At 36.9% G+C, this 19,199-nt stretch overlaps 1 protein-coding gene across 6 annotated transcripts; it reads left to right on the top strand.

The window, feature by feature from the left end:
- Nucleotides 1-312: 312 nt before the first annotated feature.
- Nucleotides 313-7,181, top strand: LOC115975144 (nuclear pore complex protein NUP98A-like). 6 transcript variants are annotated; one of them, XM_031095820.1, is made up of 7 exons: nt 313-495; nt 1,898-2,825; nt 2,948-3,175; nt 3,268-4,359; nt 4,638-4,841; nt 4,937-5,374; nt 6,907-7,181. In XM_031095820.1, exons 2-6 carry the CDS (start codon nt 2,072-2,074, stop codon nt 5,350-5,352), a joined length of 2,694 nt encoding a protein of 897 aa, XP_030951680.1. In that variant the 5' UTR covers nt 313-495; nt 1,898-2,071; the 3' UTR covers nt 5,353-5,374; nt 6,907-7,181. The 6 variants fall into 6 exon arrangements, with proteins under 6 accessions (XP_030951680.1, XP_030951674.1, XP_030951679.1 ...); XM_031095814.1 differs by having other exon boundaries at nt 6,695-7,181; XM_031095819.1 differs by having other exon boundaries at nt 6,680-7,181.
- The last annotated feature ends 12,018 nt before the right edge of the window (nt 7,182-19,199 follow it).

Here is a 19,199-nt window from a genome sequence, read left to right as displayed (position 1 = left end):
CAACAGCCCAATAAAACAAAAGGTTTGGTTAATGTATATCCTCAAGGTATATAATATATATTAATTATTCATTATTGGAAAAAAAAAATCAAATTGAAAAACTGTATAAAAAAAATTAATAAATTTTTCATTTTTTCTTAAAAGGTTACATAAATTGGTTTACTAATATCTTTACCAGGTAGACGTCAGTAAAACCCATAACACAATAATGATAGTGGCCCAAAAAGCATGGAAAATGAGTCCAGTCTGTACTCTGTAATACTTAACCCCAAGCCTTAACTCATAAGTCTCAAGAAAAGCTAATCCAAAAAAAAAAAAGTCTCAAGAAAAGAACATTTTTAGTACCGACACCAAACACTTCCCTGTTCCCTCCACTCCAGTCCACCATCTTCTTCGCTGCTTTACTTTCTTCTCTCAATTCAATAATGTCTGCACTGGAAGCGTCTTCTTCTACTCCTGCTTTTGCTACTTCATCGTCATCATAGTCATTCGGTGGTAAGAGAAGTACTTCTTCTTCTTCTTCTTCTTCTTCTTCTTCTTAGACATTTTCACAATCATAAACCCAAATCAAATGCATGCCAAGAGTTATCACTTTTCTTCTTTATTTATTATTAACTTTCTAGCTGATTATATCTTATACTTTACTCAATAATTGTTGTTCTGCAAGCAAAACTTAATAGATGTCATTACGTCAAGTTGACAGATGACAAGGAAAAAAGCTAATCAAATTGACTTTATAGACTAAGCTTGTTATTATAAGAAACTAAATATTTTTTTTTGTTGATTTTTCTCTTGATATCACATTAAACCACAACCAAATATTCCATGTCTCATCCGGTAAGGTTTATTACTCTCCCATCTTCAGAAAACTTTCATCTTTATTTTCCATGATATACAAATTTCATAATTATTCTGTGGGAAAGCACTCCTCTTTTACCATGTTCATATGATCTTAAATCATCATATGCTATCTCCCGTGGAAAATCGATCCATTGTAATAGCTTTGCTGCCCTCTTCTGAGCTAGAGAGCAACCCAATAATGCCACCTCAAAAAGTACTATAACAGTTCCTGACTTGGCCTCCTTTTTTTTGTACAATTGGGCTGAGCTTTGATGGAACTAAAATCATTAATATGTAACCTAATAATTCTTGGCATTTGGGTTTATCTTCCCATGCTATGAAGTTGTTATAGAGTTGAAAAAACGTGGATTTTGTTATTCATCTTGAGACACTCTGATTCGATGTTCAGTGGCAGTTGATGCAATGCACAAAAGCTTTTGGATGATTGTTTAAAATCAGTATGTCTTTGGTGGAAAATTTTAAGTTTCGCTGGATCATATCTCTTGTACAACCTTCTTGCTGGACAAGTTTTTTGTCAGATTTATGGTGTCTGTTGTATATTTCGTGGTTGTGTTTATATATTGGCATTATGTTGGAAGTCAATTATAGAGGACAGCGGTATGAAGTTATGAGGGAAGGGAATATCATAAATGAGGTAATAGAACTTAATAATTAGAAGAGGTAGCATTTATTCTAGATACAGCTTCTCTTATTTATCATTTTGGTGATGTGGTTGGTTTGTCCTTTACAGTTTGAAGTTTGAAAAACTTGTCAAATATGAACTAGAGCATTAAATTAGTTTATTTTCAGCTCATATTTATTGACTTTTGAGTAAATGGAAGCTTGCATTCTTTTTTAATGTGAATGAGTTTATCTTGAATGATCATCCTCCACAATTTGCTATATAGACAGGATTACAGTAGAGTAACTACTTATATGACCTGAGCATATGGACATCTTATTTGCAAAAATAGTTTTTTATCTTCTAAACATGTGTTCTTTTCTCTTTTTAAGTTTTTATTTGAACTGATAGCTCTCATCTTTCTTTGGTTAGAAGACTTCTGTTGGAGGATTTGGGTCAACTCTTACTTAAACAAGACCCTTTAGAAGCACAAATTAATAATCACATCTGGAATTTGGAACTAGGATATTTGGTTCCTCCACACCTCTTGGTGCAAAAAGTCAGAATGCATCTGGTGCAAGTAGCACCCCTGCCTTTAGTGTTATAACCATGAATTCATTTAGTGCTACAAGTACACCTGCCATTGGTGCTATGACCACCCCTGCCTTTGCCGTAATGAGCACCCCTGCCTTTACCATTATGAGCAACCCAACCTTTAGTTCAACAAGTCCTGCAAAGATTGAAGTCATTGTGTTGAGTGTCCCTGTATTTAGATCTGATGGAGCATTTGGAGCTACAAGCAGTCCTATGTTTGGTTCATCCAGTACTTCTATATTGGGTTCTTCAAGCACACCAACATGTGGTGCCTTAAGTACTCCTGCTTTTGTGTCTTCTAGTGTCCCTTCCTTCAGTGTTGGGTCCACTTTAGATTTTGGCCAATCAACTCCTGCAATTAGTGCTGCAAGCATACCTACATTTGGTGTTATGAGCACCCTTGCCTTTAGTGTTACAAGCACCCCAACCTTTAGTTCAACAGCAAGTCCTGCATTCTTTGTGTCAATTACTCCTGTATTTGGTTCTAGTGGAGCAATTGAAGCTTCAAGCAGCCCTATATTTGGTTCATCTAGTACTTCTATGTTTGGTTCGTCAACCACTCCTGCATTTGGTGCCTCGAGCATGCCAACACTTGGTGTCCCAACTACTCCTGCATTTGGTTCCTTTAGTGCTTCTGCTTTTGGGGCTTCTAGTAACCCATCTTTCAGTGTTGGTTCCACTTCAGCTGTTGGCCAATCGACTTCTGCATTTGGTAGCAGCCCATTTGGTACCACTGCCACTCCTTTTGGAGCTCAGAATTCTCCTTTTGGTAAGTTATTTTGTGACAAGCTTCCTTATTTGTATGGCGGACTTTTGTAGGATTATACATCTTTATTTTTGTATCTTAATCAATAATTATTGAAATTTGTCTCCATATGAGCTGTTGTACAGGAGCACAATCTACAGCACCAGCATTTGGTGGCACTGGCATTGAGCAGTCACCTTTTGGGAGTCAACGTGGGGGAAGTAGAGTAGCTGCTTACACTCCAACAACTGAAGCAGACAGTAGTGCTGGTGCACAGGCTGGTGGGAAATTAGAGTCAATATCAGCTATGCCTGTATACAAAGATAAAAGCCATGAGGAGCTGAGATGGGAGGACTATCAATTGGGAGATAAACGTACATTTTTTAAAATGTGTCAAAATTCTAAAATTTTTATGGTGCTTACAGCCAACTATAATAAGACTTTATATTATAATTTGAAATTTCAGGTGGACTTGCTATGACCACCTCTGCCTTTAGTGCTACGTGCACCCCAAGGTCCCCAACCTTTATTTCAACAGAAACTCCTACATTGTGTAGCATAGGGATTGCATTTGGTGTGTCAAGTGCCCCTGTATTTGGATCTGGCAGAGCATTGGGAGGTTCAAGCACACCTGTATTTGGTGCTACGAGCACCCCAGCCTTTGGTACAAGAGCAACGCCTGCATTTGTTAGCAAAGGGACAACATTCGGTGTGTCAAGTGCCCCTGCATTTGGATCTGGTGGAGCATTTGGAGCTTCAAGCAGTCCTATATCTAGTTCTTCAAGCACCCCTGTATTTGGTGCATCAAGCATGACTGCATTTAGTGTCTCAAGCACGCCTCCGCTTGGTACCTTAACTACTCCTGCATTTGGTGCCTCAACTGCACCTGCTTTTGGGGCTTTGAGCATGCCTGCATTTGGTGCTACGAGCACCCCAGCCTTTGGGACAACAGCAACTCCTGCATTTGGCAGCAAAGGGGCAACATTTGGTTTGTCAAGTGCCCCTGCATTTGGATCTGGTGGAGCATTTGGAGCTTCAAGCAGTCCTATATCTAGTTCTTCAAGCACCCCTGCATTTGGTGCGTCGAGCATGACTGCATTTAGTGTCTCAAGCACGCCTGCGCTTGGTACCTTAACTACTCCTGCATTTGGTGCCTCAACTACGACTGCTTTTGGGGCTTCGAGCATGCCTGCATTTGGTTTTATGAGCACCCCAGCCTTTGGTACAACAGTAACTCCTGCATCTGGTAGCAAAGGGACGACATTCGGTGTGTCAAGTGCCCCTGTATTTGGATCTGGTGGAGCATTTGGAGCTTCAAGCAGTCCTATATCTAGTTCTTCAAGCACACCTGCATTTGGTGCATCGAGCATGACTGCATTTAGTGTCTCAAGCACGCCTGCACTGGGTACCCTAACTACTTCTGCATTTGGTGCCTCAACTACACCTGCTTTTGGGGCTTCAAATGCACCATCCTTCAGCTTTGGGTCCACTTCAGCATTTGGTAGCAGCCCATTTGGTACCACCACTACTCCGTTTGGAGCCCAGAGTTCTCCCTTTGGTGAGTTATTTTGTGCCAAGTTTCTTTGTTCTTGTGAGGAATTTTGTTAGGTTATACATCTTTAATTTGGTATCTTATTCAATGTCATTTTGTGTCCAGCTTTTTTGATAACTCTTAACTTTTATGTACAGTATTTTAAAACCTCAATTTTTCAAAGTACAAGCATACTTTAACATATTTTCAGCAAAAACAATCAGCAAAAAGTTAAATAAGCTGATGCCAAATACACACTAATAAATATTGAACTTGGTCTCCTCTCCTTATGAGCTACTGTACAGGAGCTCAACCTACAACAACATTTTGTAGCACTGGCTTTGGGCTTGGGAGTAAACGTGAGGGAAGTAGAGTAGCTGCGTACACTCCAACATCCGAAGCAGATGGCTGTGCACAGGCAGAATTAGAATCAATATCAGCCATGCCTGAATACAAAGATAAAAGTCATGAGGAGCTGAGATGGGAGGACCATCAATTGGGAGATAAAAGTACATTTTTTTAAATGGGTCAAAATTTAACAATTCTTATGGTACTTACTGCCAGTGATAATAACTAACACTTTACATTATAATTTAAAATTCAGGTAGACCACTTCATCTTCCTGCTGGTGGGATTTGCTTTGGTTTGTCTCCCTCACCAACATATGGCCAATCAGCTGCAAGTCCTAGCCTTGGTGGTTTAACTTTTGCAGGGTCAGCTACTCCTACGTTCGGTTCTTCACCTTTTAGCACGTCAACTTCATCCAGCCTTTTTGGATCAACATCATTATCAACAACAAATGTATTTGGATTTAGTTCATCTCCATCTATTTTTGGTTCACCATCATCTCTCTTCAACTCTGGTCCATCTCAGGCAACAAATCCAGCATTTGGTAGGTACACTCAGTCATCCCCACTATTCCAATCATCTACGCCTGCAATCGGGCAGACAGGCTCTACTTCTGGACAGACAACTTCCCTTGGGCAGAGTACAAGTTCACCCATTGGTCAAGGAATCTAGTGCTTCCTCTACTGGATTTAGAGTAAGTACTTCTTTGAGCACATAGCCCCTTATTAATTCTAGCAACTCATTAGGTTTCAATCAATGAAATGCAAATAGCTCTATAATTGATTGAAGTTTCTCTCATTATGTCATTTTTAGAGCTTTTTGTTTCATTTGTTTAATGTAGGTTTTGAAAGAAAATAGGAAAATAATTAATAATATGATTTCTAGTATGAGTTTCTTCAATTTTGGTTCGATGATGCCTATATGCTATTTCCAATACTCATCTGTGCTATGCTGCGTTGATTGGAGCAAGAGGAAAAGATTCCTTCCCATTTTTCTCTCTTTGTTAGGTTCTAATATTGGTCATCACCAACTTATTATCTCAAATGGGTCTTGATTTAATGCACAATGTATGATCGGATGGGAACGGGACGTAAGAGGCAAGAAATGTTGTCGATACTATAGGAGTTAGCTCATACTTGTTTTAAGGCCACTAGCCAAAGGGCCTTATGGGCTGAACGGAGCATAACAAGAGAAACAGAGTGGTTATTTTGGGAATTTGCACCGGGTAGGGTTATGGTATATATAAACACTGTTGTAACCCTAATTTCTCATTTAGTGGATTATTAGTTGCCCGCTCCCATGGACAAAGGCACATTGCCAAACCACTTAAGTTCTTTGTGTTGATTTCTATCTTCTCTCTTCTTTAATCTTGTGTAACCTGATTTTCACAACAAATACAAATAAATTTAGTGTGAAGTACTACTTTGGCAAATTTGGCTTTCATAAAATTCTTCTTTTTGTTATATAATTTACACTTGAGCAAAGATTGAAGAAACTTAATAATGCTATTCATTTGTGTCTATTTATTACGGCTTATTAGCTAGCCATCATTTTTTTCCCAAATTATTGGGTATAGCTTCTTAAAGTCTCATGTTTGTTGGAATTTTTCCTCTCGGACCTTTATGGCCATTATTGTACCAGGCTCTGTCCTGACCAAGCTGTTACTGCTTCCTTATCTTAGTTAATGAAATTATCCAGTTTACCAATATACATATATATATATATATATATTAACAAGTAGACACTTATGGCATAGTCTTTATGAGCCACAATTAAAATATTGTAGTTTCTTTGTGACAATTCATTGGTTGGTGTAGAACTACTCTTGTTGTCTTATTTAGTGAATGCGAGTATTATTTGATTTTGTAAATGTAAGTTGCTTCTTGTTATAGTGCCTGCAATTTCATGCTCATGTTGTCTAATTCTGGGTCACAAGACCAATGTTGAATAAATTTGTTGCTTTAAGGTATATATAATTCTTGACAGTTTCTTTACTCGGTTTCTACTGCTCCAGAAGAGGCGCCTATCCCTCTGCCCAACCAAGCCACCAACACCATAGTAGATGCACCTGCACAAGAGGAAGTTAAGGGTGACTAGTCTTTTTAGTCTTCTCAATAGGTGTAGTTGGAGGCAACTGCAAGAGCCATTCCAGTGGAAGCATCGCTGAACATCTTGATGCCAACTTTTTTTTAAGTCAATTTATAATTTTCTCTTCACTTCTTGCAGCTAGAGTTAAGGTACAGGAACCTCTTGGCAAGCTGAAGTCAGATATCATATACTGAGAAGCTAATACTTCAGAAGTGCTGATGTGCTGGCACTAGAAGAGGCTGTGCAGCTGACCTAAGTTCAGAGAAGTGTGTTTTTTATCCTCTTCCATATGTGAATCCGCATCTTTTGTGGGATTCCCATGAACTTGACATTTGACAACCCTCTATGTATATAATCGAAGGGCACTTGTACTTGTTTAATATATAATCAATAAAACCTTCTGGTGTAGGGAATGTGTGTAGGCTGAACTGTTTTTAGTTTTGTTTAGCAATGGAAGTTGCTTAGAACATTTAGTAGGTGGTTAGGCACCTCTACAAGAACACTAAGTTCCAATGAAAAGCACACAAAGGCTTAAAATCACTAATTCTCAAAAATTCATCACTAAAATGAGAGTACAAGAGTACTTATACAATTTGTCCTACAACTAACAGCCATTAGTTTCTTGCCAAGTGTCAAACTAACACTAGTTACATCTAATACAAGTAACTAATTCATCACTTCCTGTCTCAAAAAAAGAATAAAGGTGCTTCAAAAAAAGAATAAAGGCTTAAAATCACTAATTCTCTAAAATTCATCACTAAAATGATCACAAAAATGAGAGTACAAGAGTACTTATATAGTCTGTCCTACAACTAACAGCCATTAGTTTCTTACCAAGTGTCAAAATAACACTGGTTACATCTAATACAAGTAACTAATTCATCACTTCCTGTCTCAAAAAAAGGATAAAGGTGCTTCAAATATAACTAAGTTAATAATAAAGTGCGTTAACAACTATTTTTCATTTGTTGATCCTGCTTTGAAGCGCATGGCCATGCGTACTCGATAAATTTGTCTGCCAAAAATTCTAATCAAAGGTGTTCTAGGATCTTTTGATGGGTCAAAAGAAGTTTTCTATAGTCATGTACAATTAATAGTTAAACACATTAGGGCATTCAGGTGGCAAATTGGCTGTTGTGTTGCTAAGCTTTCTATCTTTTGGTAGAGATTTCTGGATTCTACAGTGGTATCCTTCCCCGTTCCTGAAAGCTACTTTTATATTTTGTTTGCATAGAGGGGGAGTAGAGGGAAATAAAGCAGAGGAAGGAAGAGTAAGTTAAATTATCATGTTTTGTTGAAATGGCTTGAATTTTAATGACGGTGGATTAACATTTCGGCTAAGCATTAAATGCTATGTTGTATGAATAGTCAAAGAAAATGGCAAGGAAACAAAACCGACTTGAACAATATTCATGCATGCTGAAATTTTAGACTTCTTGGTTGATAGAAGTCTTGCATTCCTATTGGTCTAGAACACTTGAAATGCAGCCGAAATATGTGACTTCATTGAATTCATGAATTGTCAAGGAGTGTAATGAATTCTTAAGCAATAAATTGCTTAGCCACTATTGTTGACTTCCTTAGTAATAGAAGTCTCTAGTGTACTGAAATTTGGTATTTCGGCTAGAGCTTGGCTATAAATAGAGATGGAGCAATTGAGAGCAAAGAAGGCTGTGTGAGAAAAAAAAGAGTTCCTACGTGAGCCTAGGGAGATAGATAATTTCTTCTGTGTGTGTGCACCAGAGCTAGGAAGTTGTGTCTTGCAAATTGTCTAAATACAATAGGGTGTTCTCTACTTATTTGTGAGAGAACCAAGGGTGTATTTGGGGTTTGGGTTTGTGTGAGAGTGTCTTCAAGTCATTGTTGTAATCTCCACATTTATAGTAAAATTTATTCTGTCGCCTCTCGTGGACGTAGGCATATTGCCAAACCACGTAAATTCCATGTGTCATATTATCTTCTCTCTCTCTTCTTTAATCTTGTGTAAACAAATTAATTTCACCCAATTTTTACAACAACTGGTATCAGAGCTCCAGGTTGATTTATTCAATGGAGATCAACGCTTCTATTGCCAAGTTAGATGTAGTTAAGTTCGACGGAACTGGTAACTTCGGGCTATGGCAAAGAAGGGTGAAAGATCTGTTGGTACAACAAGGTTTGGTGAAGTGCTATAAATGCCAAAAGAAGGGGCATATTAAGCGAGATTGTCCAGAGTGGAAAAGATACAAGGACAAATACAAGGAAGGGTCATCAAGATCTGCAAACATTGTGGTAGCAGATTCAGATTCAGATGGAGATATGCTTTCTGTTTCATCTAGTACCAGTAGGCTAAACGATTCTTGGGTTCTGGATTCAGCATGTTCTTTCCACATAACTCCTCATAGAGATTGGTTTGACACTTACAAGTCGGTTAATTGTGGTTCTGTTCTAATGGGAAACGATGCTACTTGCAAAGTTGTTGGAATAGGAACAATTAAGATAAAGATGTTCGATAATGTGGTGAGGACATTAGGAGAGGCACGACATGTTCCAGAGGTGAAAAAGAATTTGATTTCATTGGGAACCCTAGACTCTAATGGCTATTGCTATAAGTCTGAGAATGGGTCAATGAAGGTGTCAAAAGGCGCTATGGTTGTGATGAAGGGGCAGAAAGTAGAAGGTAATATCTACAAGCTACTCGGCAATACCATTGTAGGTGGAGCTGCTGCAGTGACTAAATCTGAGAAGGATGATACACTCTTGTGGCATATGCGACTAGGGCATATGAGTGAGCGTGGTATGAGGGAATTGCAGAAGAGAAATCTGTTGGCTAGAGTTAAGTCATGTAAGTTAGATTTCTGCAAATACTGTGTCATGGGAAAGCAGTGTAGGATGCGATTCAAAATAGCCATGCATAAGACAGAGGGTATATTGAATTATGTACACTTTGATATTTGGGGGCCGGTGCAAGTGGTCTCTAAAGGTGGAGCTCGGTATTTTATGAGTTTCATTGATGATTATTCCAGAAAGGTTTGGGTCTACTTCTTGAAAAACAAGTCTGAGGCATTTGCAAAGTTCAAGAAGTGGAAAGTCGAAGTGGAGAACTAGACTGGAAGGAAGATCAAGTGCCTAAGATCTGATAATGGCACTGAATACAAGGATGGGGAGTTATTGAAGTTTTGTGAAGAGTATGGTATCAAGAGGCACTTTACAATACGAAGAACACCTCAACAGAATGGAATGGTTGAGAGACTTAACCAAACAATCGGTGAGATAGCTAGATGCATAAGACTGAATGCTGGGTTTCCTAAAGTCTTCTGGGCTGAAGCAGTGAACATGGCTTGTTACATTTTTAACCGATCACCTAGAGCTGCACTTGATGGGAAAGTTGTTGAAGAGGTATGGACAGGGAAAGAAGTTGATTACTCGTTGATGAGGATATTCGGGTGTCCAGCCTATGTTCATATTCCTATCGAAAAAAGGTCAAAACTTAATTCAAAATCCAAGAAGTGTATTTTTCTCGAGTTCGAGAAAGGAGTAAAAGAGTACAAGAATTGGGATCCAGTGGCGCAAAAGGTGGTGATTAGCAGGGATGTGGTGTTTGACTAGAAGTCCATGGTGAAAGATTTCAGAAAGGAAGAAGAGTCTCAAGAAAAGGGAAGCAGTAGTGACAGCAATAGATCAATGGTGTAGGTGGAGCTAAATGAAGTGGAGTCTCAGCCAGAGAAGGAACCTCACAATAGTGATCAAGAATATCACAACATGATATCAAAATGGCCCAAACGCAACATAAGACCACCGGTCAGGTATGGTTTCGAGGATCTTGCTTCTTATTGTTTAGTAATCAGTAGTGGGGATCCTTTCACTTTTCAGGAAGCAATTGATAGCTCTGAAAGGGACAAGTGGATGGAAGCTATGGTGGAGGAGATGGAGTTCTTGAATAAGAACAAGACTTGGGAGTTGTCAGAACTTCCAAAGGGAAAGAAACCGATAGGTTGCAAGTGGGTGTTCAGAAAGAAGGAAGCAGTATCAGAAAAGGAAGGAGAATGGTTCAAAGCACGATTGGTAGCAAAGGGATATTCACAAAGATATGGGATTGACTACGATGAGGTTTTCTCACCTATGGTCAGGCATACTTCTATCAGGGTAGTGCTGGCCTTGGTAGCACATCAGGATCTAGAATTGGAACAACTGGATGTGAAGACAGCATTCCTTCATGGGAATTTGGAGAAAGAAATCTTCATGGAACAACCAGAGGGGTTCAAGAAACCTGGTACGGAGAATCCTGTCTGCAGATTGAAGAAGTCACTCTATGGGCTTAAACAATCTCCCAGACAATGGTACAAGAGGTTTGATTCCTATATGATCCAGATCGATTATACCCGTTGTGAGTATGATTGCTGCGTATATGTTAAGATTCTTGATGATGGTTCTTATATTTTCTTGTTACTGTATGTTGACAACATGTTAATTGCTACAAAGAGCATGTGTGAGGTTGACAGGTTAAAAGCTTTGTTGCGCAAAGAGTTTGACATGAAAGACTTGGGTACTGCTAAGAAAATTTTGGGTATGGAGATTTGTAGGGATAGAGATTCAAGAAAGCTGTGGATATCTTAGAAGAACTATATCAGAAAAGTTTTTGAAAAATTCAACATGCAAGATGCTAATCCTGTAAGCACTCCATTGGTGAATCACTTCAAATTATCTAGTAGCCAATGCCCGAAGAATGAAAAAGAAATTGAAGACATGTCAAAGGTTTCATATGCAAGTGTAGTTGGGTGTTTAATGTACGCGATGGTTTGCACCAGGCCAGATTTGGCTCATGCAGTAAGCACTGTCAATAAGTACATGGCAAACCTAGGTAGAGAGCACTGGAATGCAGTGAAGTGGATATTCAGATATCTGAATGGAACCGCGGGATATGAGATCCTATTTGCGAGGCAACATGGTGATAATTCAGTGGTAGGATATGTGGATTCAGACTATGCAGGCAATATAGATGATAAAAGGTCTACAATAGGTTATGTGTTCACACTGCTAGGAGGGCTTGTTTGTTGGAGATCCACACTACAATCCCTAGTAGCCGTGTCTACTACAGAAGCTGAGTACATGGCGGTAGCTGAAGCTACAAAGGAAGCACTGTGGTTGAAAGGGCTAGTCAAAGAGCTTGGTTTGAACCAAGGAGGAGTTCAGTTGCATTGTGACAGTTAAAGTGCCATTTACTTGGCAAAACATCAGGTTTATCATGCTAGGACAAAGCATATTGATGTGAGATTCCATAAGATAAGGGAGTTGACTGCTACAAGAGAAATTATTTTTGAGAAGATTGACACTTCAGAAAATGCAGCTGATATGTTTACGAAGCCGGTACCTACAAGCAAGTTCAAGCACTGCTTGGACTTGATCAGTGTTTGTGGTTTGTGATAGCCCGTAAGGGCTAAGGTGGAGGCGATTGAAAATTTTAGTTTGTGAAGCTTGATACAATTCAAGCCAAGGTGGAGATTTGTTGAAATAGCTTGAATTTTAATGACGGTGGATTAACATTTCGACTAAGCATTAAATGCTATGTTGTATGAATAGTCAAAGAAAATGGCAAGGAAACAAAACCGACTTGAACAATATTCATGCATGGCTGAAATTTTAGACTTCTTGGTTGATAGAAGTCTTGCATTCCCATTGGTCTAGAACACTTGACATGCAGCTGAAATATGTGACTTCATTGAATTCATGAATTGTCAAGGAGTGTGCTAGCCGAATTGAATGAATTCTTAAGCAATAAATTGCTTAGCTACTATTGTTGACTTCCTTAGCAATAGAAGTCTCTAGTGTGTTGAAATTTGGTATTTCAGCTAGAGCTTGGCTATAAATAGAGATGGAGCAATTGAGAGCAAAGAAGGCTGTGTGAGAAAAAAAAGAGTTCCTACGTGAGCCTAGGGAGATAGATAACTTCTTCTGTGTGTGTGCACTAGAGCTAGGAAGTTGTGTCTTGCAAATTGTCTAAATACAATAGGGTGTTTTCTACTTATTTGTGAGAGAACCAAGGGTGTATTTGGGGTTTGGGTTTGTGTGAGAGTGTCTTCAAGTCATTGTTGTAATCTCCACAGTTATAGTAAAATTTATTTTGTCGCCTCCCGTGGACGTAGGCATATTGCCGAACCACGTAAATTCCCTATGTCATAATATCTTCTCTCTCTCTCTCTTCTTTAATCTTGTGTAAACAGATTAATTTCACCCAATTTTTACAACGTGTTTTAATTTTTTTAAGGGTGGAGGGGGAGGGGTTTGGAATGATTTGGAGGGGTTCTAATTACTTCTAACCCCTTATTTTTAATTCTCCCAAATTGGAGAGATTTGAAGGGAAAGTGGAGTATAGAAATGCTTGACCAAATAAATTACTCAATTTACCCTTATTATATTAACAAAATTACAAATTATGAAAAGGCTAATTATTCCTCTCCCCCTTACTTAATTTTAAAAAATCCAAATAAGGTAGAGAATAACCATTCCCTTCTACTTTCCTCCCCTCTACTCTCCTCTCCCTCCAAACTTCCAAATATAGCATTAGAGAGGAGAGAATATCAGCTATATATTCTTGAGATCAATAATTTCCTTGCATCAAACATTGATAATACATAGAGGGCTTACTACAGGGAGGCTCATAATTCTTGAAAATGTTTCCAAGTCTTGGTTGGGTGGGTTCTTCAATATGAACTTCCCCTATGTTTGGTTTGCCATCGTCTATTCCTTTATGTGAAGTCCTTAAGCTCATGATATTTACCATGACCAAGGATTATTCTAAGAAGGTGAAAGGAAGGTTTGTACACGCGTAAAATTTGAACTGAAATCATGACTCAAGTCACCATTTCAATTCCGATCTCGCTTATGTACAGTCGTGTAAAAGTGTGTATAATAACTAATAAACATTAATTATAAATGGAAAAAGTTAACGACTATCCTAAGAACATTGTTTTAAGAAATATTTTTAGAAATATTTTATAGGTAAATAAAAAAATAACTTTTTTATTTTTTATTTTCCATAAAAGTGTTACTAAAATTTTCTTAAAATTATGCATTAACAAATGCCTAAAGGCATCCATTAACCGAACCAATCATAAAATAATAATCCCCATGGCTAGCTTCTAGAATCCAATTTTTATTATATTCTTTTGTATGAAACTTTTGTGCAATTTGTTTTTGATTTTGTGTGTGTGTGAGTATATATACACACGATTTTAGATTAAGTCTTGTGGGGGGCACGAGGATCCAAGACAGTCAATAAAGGGGGTAAGGGCATTTCCAAGGAGCTAGACCTCGAGGAGTGTAAGGACTAAGGCCCAAAATAGTGTATTGGGCCTTAGGCCTTGTTCGAGGACATAAACAAGTTCAAGGAGGAACGAATAGTTACTAAGGAATTCCCAATTGAAATCTCACAAGTGGGGTATGAATAGAAGGATATCCAAAGAGGAATACCTCCTCGGATACGACAAATGTAGTCCAAGTATGTACTAAATTGCCCCGTGAACATATGAGAAGGAAGGAAACTCAAAATATCTAAGGAAAAGTTGCTACCATCGCATTAAATGCATTGCAACTACTTTTCTAGCCACATTTATGTGGAGAAGACCTCTGAACAATGCTTCCTTGGCTACCACAACTCACAGAAGGCTGAAAGGAGTGTCTGATGGGACGAGTACTCAAGTAGAGACTCAGATGATCAACAAGTGTAGGATTAAGATGATCCAAGAGCAGCTATATAATGTGAAAGACCCTCCGTGAGAAGGGGATCGAAAAAGAAAGAGAAAAAAGACGAAGCAATCTAAATCATTCTGAGTGAACATTATATCTAGATTTAACCTTCTCGGACTGGAAGTTTATTGGTATCAGCATCCTTGGTTTGTGTTTGAATGTCATGCAATTCAATACTAACTGTTGTCCAATTTATAAGGACCTAGTTCTTTGACCCATTCTCTACAAATTCATTGTATTGGGCTCACTGGACCAAAATTCTATACATTTTGGGCTTAGGCCTCAAACTATGACCTTACAGGGAGTATTGGCGGGATGTCCTCAGAAAGTACTCCCTTAACTCATATAGAGGTTGAATGGCCACAATTGGTGAAGGCACCGAGGACACCCACCTAACCTCAGAAAGTCAAGAGGCAGAGTTAAAAGGAGCATAGCACAACCCAAAAGTGGAAAAGGGTAACTAAGCATTGAAGAAGGAAGAGAAGAAAAAGGAATGACAAAGCAACCATCCCCTCTACATTAAATACACTGCAACCACTTAGCTGGCCGCATTAATGGGGAAATAACCAAGAACAGTACCCACACAGCTCACATCTTAGTGTAAAACCTTCTAGCAAGGTCTTGATAGGACAAGTATCAAGGAAGTCTGATCCTAGCCCTCCAAATGTAGAGTCTAGATGCATTTTGACTAATTATATAATGCCAAGAAGCACCTGGATCAGGGACAGATTTGGGAGAGAAAAAGAGAGATTATCCAATTGTAACCTCTTCCTCGGACTGAACCTAAGGACGAACACTTATCCATTTCTAGACTTTTTCTAATTGAATACATTCAATCACACCTGAGATTAACTTGGCTATCATTATTTATCTTGCCACGGGTATTTATAGATTGACCTTGCATCCCATCTCTAAAATTAATTGTGTGAGCAGAAGGTAACACGTTAAAATCTGTTTAATCCATTAGTTCCACTTTTTGCCCGCCACAAGTCTCATGTTCTTAACTTTGTCAATTAAAGTCCCAAGCTTATGAAATTATTTCAACGTGAGACCACGCCTATCTCCATGATTCATTTATGTTATTTTGGATAGTAATGTAATAGAGAAAACGGTGAACTATTGATAAAATCTTATGTTTCACTTAGGTTAATTTATTTTGATTTCTTAATACTCCTTTTCACTATAAGAGAAGCTTTTTCTTTCTACCATCTCTATTCATTTATGAACAAGTTTTAGGTGAAATGCGAAGTTTAATCAATAGTTTCCCACTTATTTATGCTTTGCTACTACTTAGTAATATAGATGAGCAAAGGCTTCAAATTGAAATGATTTCATAAATTGGGAAGTTTAATTGACAAAATTAAAAACCTAAGACTTAATCTAAAATATGGTATAAACTTTGGGTCTTTTATGTAATTTTACCTAAATTTATTTAGTGGGAAAATAACATTGACACATGAGAGAAAAGTTGTATTTGACTTTCTTTTTCTTTTCTTTTCTTTTCCAGCCTTTGGTTTGTTTATTTGCCATGTGTCTTTCATCTAATTAAAAATTGGAGGAAATGAGAGGATTTTGAATGGAAGGGGAGATAGACCATATATTTTTATATAAGTATTGTGGGGGGACATGGATCAAAGGTAGTTAATGAGGCCACAAGAGTAATTCCGAGGAGGGGAATTATACAGAGAGGACTTGTTTAACTAGTAAGGAGTTCGGGATGATGCTACTGATGAAGATATCAAGGATTCCTACTTAACCTCAGGAAGGTTGAGAATCCGGAATGAAGGAAGCATGGTGCGATCCCCAAGGAGACAAAGGTAACTTGGTTCTGAACAAGGAAGAAAAGAAAAAGAAAGGACAAGGCAGTCATCCCCATATCAAATGCATTGCAACCACTTATCTGGCTGCATTAATGGAAAAATGACCATGAATAGTGTCCTTCACAACTCATATTTTGTTGTAGAAATCTTCTAGCAAGGTCTTGATGGGACAAGTATCAAGAAAATCTTATCTCAACCCACCAAGTGTAAGATCCAGATGCATCCTTTCTAATTTATATAAAACCAAGGAGCACCTGGATCAAAGTGGGCGGGAGATTGAAGGGAGAAAAACAAAAGAAAGAGAGAAACCATTCAGCTATACTTTCATCCTCAGATTGAACCTGAGGACGAACACTTAACTAATTTCTACGCTATTTCTAATTGAATATTTCCATTTTGCATAAGAAAATTCAACTCTGATCTTTGTTTCATGTTGCACAACAGGTATTTCATGGTTGACCTTGCATCCTATCTCTATAAATTCATTGTGTGAGTGAACTGTAGTTTAATTAAAACCAATATTAATTAACCGATTTACTTTTCGCCCTCCACAAGTATCATTTAAAATGTATCATTTTACTTATCTTTCTGTTAAATTTATGAAAGAGCACGTTAGTACTCATTGAAACATTTGCATTTTATTTTAAAGCATATGAAAGAAAATTTGAAATTAACTCAAATAAAGAAAAGCCTATTTTAATCTAGAAAAAGAGAGAGTAAATTTTAAGCCCAATAATTTAAGAATGTAACGAATAGCACATGTAATTTTGCAAGTAATAGGTTAAACCCTAACGTTTCCAAAAAGTATGGTACTAAACTCTGCGATTTCAAAGATTACAAATTATACCCTCAACATATATGAAACTCCAAACATAATGCATTTCTACTTAAATGGGTTAAAGTTTAAATTGTTACTTATTGAAATTTCAAGGTTTAATTTTTAGTTTTTGAAATTATAATAGGGATGACAAAATTCCCTACTTTGTCTAACTTGTCCTATCTCGCACTGATTTTCCAGCTCTTTAGAACTGATAGGGTGAGGGACATGATTTGCTTGCTCCACCTTATCTTGCCTAGTCCTAGATTTGTGTGTTTCTATAGACAAAAGAGATTAAATTATATTTAGATAAACACACACACACACACACATATATATATATATATATATATATATATATATATATCCAACTTATAAATAATTTCATTTTTTATACATATTCTATTATCAAAAAAAAAAAAATTTATTTTTGTCTCTCTTAGCATATTCATGACACCCCTCCTATTTTGCTTCCATTTTTGTCTTGTTGATGTTTAAGTAACTTCATTAGGAATGGTAGAATATCTCCAACCGTCATGCCCCAAACTTGCCATGCTTTTACCTCAAAAAGGGAATGGGGCACCTTGATCCAATCCCCCTCCCCTACACTCTGCCTCATTGCCATCCAAATTATAAGATTTATTTATTTTTTTTTAATTTTGAAATAAAGTGTTAAATTTATTAGATAAGGTTTTGGTCCAGTGCTCATGTAATGGACTTGACACAATGCTGATATGTGACAAATTTTGGATAAGTATCCACATTGTTTTGAATCCATTACATAGGAGCATTGAGTGATAGGCGTGTAAAAATAGAATTTGTAAGGCATAATTACTACTGCTCTTCCACCAAATTTAAGTTCTACAAGAACACTAGACTCAATGGCAAAGCTAGAAAAATTTTCTAAGAGGGGTTAAGCTAAATACTATAACAAAATTCTTTATAAAAAAAGTATTAATATATAATTAACTTTAACTTAACAAAGTTTCCTACTTTCTTTCACGGTTATATTGAGCTTGAACTAAATTTTTTTTAGCCAATTTTTTTTTTCTACTATAAAGCTAAGCAATCACTCAAAAACTCATTCTCATATCTATAATGGTAATCTATGATCATGTTCAAAGAAACAATATCTATTAAGTTCACATCTTTGTGCAATTTTCAGTATTTTGGATAAAGAATTGAGCAATGGCATCCAAATTTTGAACACTTTTTCTTTTAAAATATGCATCAATTGTGAATGATTTCCTTCCTTAAATTACTAACACTTTTTCTATTACTCTTTTTTTTTGTCACACATACTACTTTATCAAATAAAACTATGTAAATAAAAAATAAAAAAACAAAAAAAAAACCATAAGACAATAACAAACTTTAGGGTATGTTTGGTAAATATGTTTAAACACATATTTTTAGTTTTCAAGCAATATTATATGTATTTTCACACATTTTTTCACCCACACGTATTTTTAAAAACTACAAACAACATTATCAAATGGGCCCTTAATTACTTAAACCATTTTCAAATAAACTAACTATCAAAGATATGAAGTTTCCCAAAAAAAAAAAAAAAAAAATCAAAGATATGACATAAAGAAGAAAACGCCAACAAGAAGACTCCACTACTAGAGATTCGTTTGGTACATGTATTTAAACAATAATTTTTAATTTTTTTGGTACATGTATTAAACAACCAGTTTTTTTAAAATACATGCGTTTAAAATAATATACCAAACGGCTCCTAAACTTCAAAATATTCAAAACGGAGAGAGAATGACAGAAATAAATAATAGAGAGAGATACAGATACTACTGCTCCACTACCACTGGTCTGGAGGAAGGTGATCGCCGATCATCAGAGCAGAGCAGACGAAAGGGAAGATTTCTTTATATTTGCGAGGGATCATTGATTTTTTTTTCCCTTACTTGGCTGATTTGGGTATTTGCTATAGATTTTTTTTTTTTTGGTTTGGATTTGAAAATTTGTTATTGAATTGAATTTGGGCCAGACGCTTTTTTTTTTTTTTTTTGGGTCTTTGTATCAATTGAATTTTTTTTTTTTTTTATATA

The sequence above is a fragment of the Quercus lobata genome, chromosome 2 (genome assembly GCF_001633185.2).
Source record: "Quercus lobata isolate SW786 chromosome 2, ValleyOak3.0 Primary Assembly, whole genome shotgun sequence".
NCBI classification, from domain to species: domain Eukaryota; kingdom Viridiplantae; phylum Streptophyta; class Magnoliopsida; order Fagales; family Fagaceae; genus Quercus; species Quercus lobata.
The sequence above is the reverse complement of the archived record's forward strand: the minus strand, read 5'-3'. Positions and strand labels throughout refer to the sequence as shown.